Raw genomic sequence first — 7,739 nt, 5'->3', positions numbered from 1 at the left:
GCAGTAAAAAAAAAACTAATTTTACCATTAGTCCAAAAACCTTGTTTAATTTTTACTCTATTAAAAACTAGCCAAAAATCACTAGTGTGGTTGCTCTTTAAATTAAAGAGTAATATTGTTTAGTAAATCATCAAAATTTGAAGGAGCATAAAAGAATTAAAAAAAAAAAAAAAAAAAAGAGAAACGGAAAGGGCAAGAATGTCTATCCATGGGAATAGATAAAAGGCAAATAAAGGTAGGTTGAAGGAAGAAAATGAGAAATCGAAGTCACTGCTCCCAAAAACTTTCCTCATCATCACTCTCTTCTTTTTCTATGTTCTCTCTATAATACTTTTCCTCAGACTTGTCTCCTTCTTCGCCATCTATCTCATCATCTTATCTTCTTCGATAACTCCATCAATGGCGGACTCAGAAGCTCAACCCAACCATGCAACTGACAATCCAAGTAAGTACTACTACAACCACTTGTTGTTCAAAGCTCTAATCGTTACAGTTTTCCTGGTTGTGCTCCCTCTTTTCTCTTCACAACCTCCTCCCGACTCCATCAACCAAACTCTCCACACCAGAAGCTGGGAAATCCTCCAGCTCATCTTCGTCGGGATCGCGGTCTCTTACGGCCTGTTTAGCCGGAAAAGCGAGGAGATAGACGACAAGGAAAATGGGTGTGCAACAAAGTTTGATAATGCCCAGTCCTATGTTTCTAGATTGCTTCAGTTTTCATCTGTTTTTGATGATGAGTCTGAGGATGGTTCAGTGCTGGATGATGATCATAACAGTAGTAGCGATAATAAAGTTATTCAGACATGGAATAATCAGTACCGTAGGGGTGAAGCAGTTGTAGTTGTGGCCAAAGAGAGGCATGGTGATGAAGAACAGACAAGTATGGGTAGTAGCGTTAGTGTTAAGACTTCAAAAGTTGGCGAGAAGCCCCTTCTTTTGCCTGTTAGGAGCTTGAAATCAAGAGTTGCAGAGGGTGATGATTTAGCGGAAGAAGCAAATTCGAAGCGATTTTGGAGCAAATCAATGAAGGGAGAGGAGAATTTGGTTCTTCCTTCTCCAATCCCTTGGAGATCAAGATCAGGGAGAATGGAGATGAAGGAAGAATCTAAACTGTTTTCTTCAACTTCATCTTCATCAATGGCAGAGGACCCTGAATTCAACAAGTTAGAGCCAAGGTCTTTCAGGTCTCAATCATTTAGCAGGCCTAACTCAACTTCCCCTTCTCCAAACAAGCATTCTCCTTCCCCTTCGCCTTCATCGGAATCCTCCCAGCAGCTGAGGATTCTTGAAGAGATGGCGGTGAGAAAGAAGACGACTACTCCTGCACCTCCGCCGCCGCCTCCCCATTATTTCCTCGGCAAGTCGTCGTCCATGAAATCAATTCCAAGTGCGCTAGCCGCCAAGAAGAAGGAAGATGAGAAGGAGCTGCGGCGAAGCGTTAGGAGTGTCCCGGCCGAAATACCAATACCCGAAGAGGTGAAAGGTGAAGAAGCTGCGGTGCAAAACCATGCCGGGAAATCTGCATTTACTCCGTTCAACGGGCGAGGCAGGTCATATGGTATTGCAAAAGCGAAAGAAAGTTTTGTGAAGAAAGAAGGCGAAGGCGAAGCAGAAAGCGATGAGTCAGAGATGGAAGACGAAGATGATTTCTTCGACGAGAATGGTGCAGGAGGAGAAAATGGTAGTGAATATAACAGTAGTGGAGATGGAGGGCCGCCGGATGTTGATAAGAAAGCTGATGAGTTTATAGCCAAATTTAGAGAGCAGATCAGACTGCAGAGGATTGAATCTATCCGGCGATCGGCCGGCCAGACTGCAGCAGCTAGAAACCAGCTTGTAAGATGAGCCCAGGAGATCAGAGCAGCCTTTCTGGGAGTTTATCAATTCTGCGTTTTCTTTTTTCTTTTCAATTCCATTCCATTATTATGCATTAGAGAAAGCTTTTAGCTTTCTTGTGTTTGTTCCCAAATTTTATGGTATACTATACAGATTAAGGTTTTTATTTGTAATGTATCACTGCTTCTTGTTTGCTGCCCTGCCATGCCTGCTCTCTCAGCAGTTGTGGTTCAACACCAAACAAATCCATAATGCAATGCAAATTCATAACCAAATTTCCATATATGAATGGGGGATTGGGCGGCTTTAAAACCCTCAAACCTTGTTCTTTCCTAATGTTTTATAATAATTAATAAAGCAATCTTTTTCAAAAAAAAAAAAAAAGACTATATACATTAAATGAGAACAATAATATTTATAAAGAGTACTATTATTGATCAATCATGTTTACAAAATACAATAATGGATGTATGTATAGGGACACAAGAATTTGTCCTAGCTAGGTTAGGAGGGTAGGACGGGTAAATGTAGAGTCACAATAATACACAAAAAAGAAGAAGAAACTCGTACTAAAAAAAGAAGAAGAAGAAGAAGAAGAAGAAGAAGAAGAAGAAGAAGAAGAAACTCTAAAGTTACAAAATACGGAGTCTTAATACTCCTTCCCTAGAAAGGACATTGAGTTTGTCGTCCCATTAGAAGATTAAATTTAGTAGTGGTGAGTTGTTTGCTGAAGATGTTTGCAAGTTGGTCTTTTGTAGAAATGTAGTTTACTTGTAGCTCTTATGATGCCACTTTGTCATGAACAAAGTAGTAGTCTATTTCTACATGTTTAGTTCATGTATGAAAAACAGGGTTTGCACACATATAAGTGGTATTAAGATTGTCGTCACACTAGAGTCAGGGTGGTTTTGCTACTGTGAGTTCAAGTTCACGAATAAGAGCTACTAACCATGTTACTTTTGTTGAGACATCCGCTATGGCTTTGCATTATGCTTATGTTGAGGATCTAACCATTGCCTTTTCCTTGCGACACATCCAAGAGATTATATTTTTACCAATGAATGACAAAACAATCACTAGTAGATTTTTCAATCATTGATTAGTGTTATTCCTTATATAAAGAGAAATGGGTAAGTGTAAATTTTCGTTCTCAAGGAATGGATTTAATTGTATGGCATGCAATTGTGAAAGCTAATTCTAGGCACAAGCTTATGAAGTCAAACAAAAGCTAAGGAAATAGATAATCAAGGATCTAGAACAAGAACAACTAAAAGCAATAATCTAATGAGATCAAATTCAATAAGATAAAGGGCCCCGAGTGGGAGAGCATGATACTCTAAATGCCAAACATCTAAAGGATAGAGGGAGGAAAACACTAAAATTAGGGACTCAAAGAAATGCACTCAAGAACCCGAGTTTATAAGCCACTTTCATGGCCAAACAAACTTGAATTGAGATTAGAAATTGCATCACTTTCATGATGCATCAATTCCCAATCCAACAATAATAATCAAACATTCAAGTCTCCCTAACTCCCAATCCAACCCAACTTTCATTGCAATTGAATTCCTTTCAATAACATGCCAAGAATGTTGTGCATCACACTTCAATAAGAGAATGCAAAGAATTTCCTACAATGTTTAATTTTGGAACCCAAACTTGGAATTCTCCCTTTATATGCAATAGTCACAATAAAGGAATTTAGAAGTTCAAGTTACCCTCAACCCAAGTCCTAAATAGAACTACTCACTCATATCTAAAGCAAGGAATGCAAAAACACAAGTAGCAAATAACATCATTAAAAGCATAAAAGAATAAACAAATGAGAAAGAACTCGTTTATAAAGAGGAGCCAGAGATCTTGGAATTGATAATCGAATCTTCAATAAAACCATTTAAAATCAAAGTAATATAAAGCTAAAATTGTTTTAAAGTAAGATTATTGCTTGGGAAAATAAATTGAGCGAGTGTTTTCTAGTCTAGGCTTTGAACTCTTGCACAAAAGTAAAAAAAAAAAAAAAAACTAATTAAAAATGTGAAATAGGGATTAACACAGACAATGACACGGTCATGATTCGTTTTTTGGTTTGGTGTGGAGATGGAATCAAAGATGATTGGGGTTACCCCCGGGTTGTTTCGGTCTCTAGGGAGGACAAATTTGGAAGTATTGACAAGTCTTTATTTAGTGAAATATATAGCATGTTCCTCATTCGCCATCGTCACGAAAGAATCAAAGAATAAAAGAACGAATGCTGTAGTAACAAAGGAGGTAAAGAATGAGGATTGAAATCAATTAAAAAAAAGCTAGGAAATGAATTGCTAGCGGACATGATACATCATAGTGTGTCTATAGTCTAGGAGAATTGCATTGCTTGATTGGTGATTCTCAGGAGGCTTTGCCAACACCGTTCAAAGCAATAAAACAAGAAAGTAAATTGCAAGGAATAAAATAAAAAGAAGAAGAACTTATCTAGCGAAAATGGATGTGAAATCCTTGAAATCAAAGTTTAAATGTTTCAATCCAAGCTTCCAAAAATGTTTAGGAACCTAAATATAAGCCTAATCTAACATAAAAATATCAAAGAAAATGAAAGAGAGAAGCTAGGGTCTTAAAATGGGCCAAAATCGTGTTGAAATGGCTGAAAATGGGGTTAAATACAAGCAAAGAAGGTTGTCCATGGGCATGGCCACGGGTGTGGCCAAGCCTGTGGCTAGAAATGCATGCCCACTGGAATGTGGCCACGGGCGTGGCCACTCCCATGGCTACCTGCAGGGAGAAGTTCTGCATAACTGCTTTGACTTCTAGGCTATTTTCACCCCAAAAACCTTTGAATTAGTATTTTTAGTCTTCATCAAAGTTGTGGCTCTTTAAGTTAGCTTTCGAATGACATATAAGTCACTTGATTTGGACATTCCTACGCAGAGATATGGCCAAAACACCGAGAAGTGGATGAATTGTGCGAAAATTTCAACTTCTTGCTCTTTTGCTCCAATTTTGCCTTTGTTTGTCCAAATGACCATGGCCATTGAAAACACCACAAGTTGGCTCTCTAAGAGGTGTTGCCCTTATCTTCATAGCTTCCCATTAGCTCCCATTTACTCTACATGCATCTGAAATGCTCCAAAAATCATTCAATTTATCTAAATCACTAAAAATTACACCTAAACACACAAATGAATCAAACTAGGAACATTTTGGGCATAATTATAACGAATGAAAAGGAAAATAGGCTTAAATGCAAGGTGAAAACATGAACATTTTGGAACTTATGAAGAGATTATGCATGCTTGATCTTTCAATGTTGAAGAGATGAGATGATTGTAATTATGTCTTGAATGCTTTTGTTGTGAATGATGTTGTGTGTTGATCCTTTCCTCATCGTTGGTCGGAATGAGTGAGGAGTATGAGAGAGTGGAATTGACAAGAGATTTCTATTCCATGAAGTCTTACATATTTGCATTCCTTGTCTTTCGATCCGAGAGGGTAAGGCCCGGGAGGAGGCGTAGGCAATGTATTTGATAAAATGCTTAGTCACATTGAGGTGTGATCTAAGAGTCTATGTATGAATCGACCTAGTGAATGCATAATAGCTCCCAAGAGTTAGCCATAATTTTCATTACATCAAGTGCACCATAGCATAATGCATGCATAAGATCAAGTGATTCAATCCAACTCCCTGTTTTACTTGCTTTTTCATTGATTTTATGATTTCCTTGCTTACTTCCTACATTTGCTCTCTCCTTTACATTCTTGCACATGTCTTCCTTTTCGCTTAGCTATCTCTTGTTGAAACTCTCCCTTTGAAAGCATTGCACTTAATTAACTCCAAGTTGTCATACTTGTGAGAACGATATTCCCCACCTACTTTCTATCAATCGCTAAATTGCACCTTGTCAGGGTTCTTCAACACTGTAATTTGGCTAGAAATTTTCACTTTCTTCCCTTCATTTGACAAAGATGTTTAATGTGCCTAACAACACAAATCGCACTGATAAGCTTCATGTATGCACTCTTTTGGGACAAATTTAAGTATAAAGTGAATTGAGATATAGGGAAAAGTATCCACAATATAGTACTTATCAACTCTGCCACACTTAAACTTTTCCTTGTCCCCAAGCAAATGAAACTCTCAAAGCAAGCACAAGATTGGTCACTTGGAACTTCCACCAAAGAAAATTTGAAAGTAATAAATGTCCATAAAAGGAGTCCAATTGAATTTTCAAACCCGTTCAGTCCATCCAAAGGTTGAGTATATGTTAAACAACTCTTTTAACCAAAAACCTTCCAAGATGAAGACACACACACAATCTCATTAGGCAACACTTACACTCTCAAGTTTTTGCAATAGGGTCTTCACCGCACATTCCTAAACACAAGGCTTGATCCAAAGGACTTAAAAAGGAAAGGGAAATGAAAATGGGATACAAGGCATATGCTCAATCAAAGGATAGACACAAATGATGCACAAGTCCATTCAACTAAACTTTCCCAATTCCCAAAGCCCCATTCAACTAAACTTTCCCAATTCCCAAAGCCCATTATGTGAACAAAGTTGTGACCTGAGCCTCTCATTAACACTTTATGTAAGGATTTTTATACTCAACTTTTTTTGCAACTTCTAGAGCTTCGCTTTAGAAAATTGAATACCCCCTCATAGATTTAGTTATAGATTTGGAAGTAATTCAAGACACCACTCATACAAAGTTGGTCTCACCCACTCCCCTTTTACCTAAAAAACAATTAGGGATTGCAAAGACTCTTTTAGCAGCTTTTTAGAATTATCTCTTTCGCATCCTTACAAACCTACACCTGCCCCTTTTCATAATGGGGAATAGATTAAAATAAACCTCACAATCTCTCATTTTTCCTCATTATAACAAATTGTTCACTTTGAACTTCAACTATTCAAAGCAACAACCAAGGACTTGTGTACATTTGGGTTGGGACAATTAAATGCTATGTGAGATATGGGAAAACAAGGCTAAGCTCAACATAGTTACACCTATAGGGACAAATGTAGGGTGAATGAAATAAAGTTTGGATGTGGTGGAGATGTTGTTAGCGTTTATTGTATAAACACTTTCTAATTTCTTTATTGTATAAACTCCACCTAAGATTGATAATGGTTTCTTCTAATGTTGACAAAGAACTTGTTTAATTTTTTCTATTCCCTTCCTAGATTACAGTGAACAACTTCAATTTTACAAGAGAAAGTCTACTCAACCAATGCTTGAAACCTATAGAAAATATCACAGATATCTGTCTTTAGTTTCATGAGAAAGAATAAGATATACTAAGAGTAATCATCAACAAAAATGATAAAAATAGCGATAACCCTCATTAGATAAAATTAGGGATATAATACATTAGAACTAGATATTTTAACTCTTTCTAAAGCCACGACCAGTGATGGAAGAGGACCTCTTGTGGGAGGTGCTAAAGCCAACGTGGTGGAGCACGGGCAAAGCTCCAAGAAGGGCAAGAAAAAGTTGGGTCCGAAAGGTGGTGTTTCCATGCGCAAATTCCAAGGGAAATGCTATAATTGTGGCAAGACTGGCCACAAGTCCATGGAATGCAAGGCTCCAAAGAAAAAGAACAAGAGTTCTGAAGCCAACATGGTTGGCGCTGTAAGCCAAAAGGTGGCTGAGATTAGCCTCTCGGCTATGGTCACCGAGGTGAACCTAGTGGGTTCCAACCCGCATGAATGGTTCATTGACACTGGTGCAACTAGGCATCTATGTTGTAACCGGGGTATGTTCAGTACCTTTGAAGCCATTAAGGGTGAAAAGGTCTGGATGGGAAACTCTGCTCAGTCCAATGTTGAGGGCATGGGCAAAGTGATTCTGAAGATGACTTCCGGGAAAGAACTGACATTGAACAATGTGCTGTATGTTCCGGACCTG

The 7,739-nt window shown here is 38.1% G+C and overlaps 1 protein-coding gene across 1 annotated transcript; it reads left to right on the top strand.

Annotated features, from left to right (window-relative positions):
- The first annotated feature begins 263 nt into the window (after nt 1-263).
- On the top strand, nt 264-2,013 carry LOC116000948 (MAP7 domain-containing protein 1-like). The gene has a single exon (XM_031240823.1). The coding sequence runs from the start codon at nt 400-402 to the stop codon at nt 1,843-1,845; it is 1,446 nt and encodes a 481-aa protein (XP_031096683.1). The 5' UTR covers nt 264-399; the 3' UTR covers nt 1,846-2,013.
- Nucleotides 2,014-7,739: the final 5,726 nt, after the last annotated feature.

This window comes from Ipomoea triloba, chromosome 13, assembly GCF_003576645.1.
Source record: "Ipomoea triloba cultivar NCNSP0323 chromosome 13, ASM357664v1".
In the NCBI taxonomy this organism is placed as follows: domain Eukaryota; kingdom Viridiplantae; phylum Streptophyta; class Magnoliopsida; order Solanales; family Convolvulaceae; genus Ipomoea; species Ipomoea triloba.
Note: the sequence above shows the minus strand (reverse complement) of the source record. Positions and strands in the feature narration are given on the sequence as shown.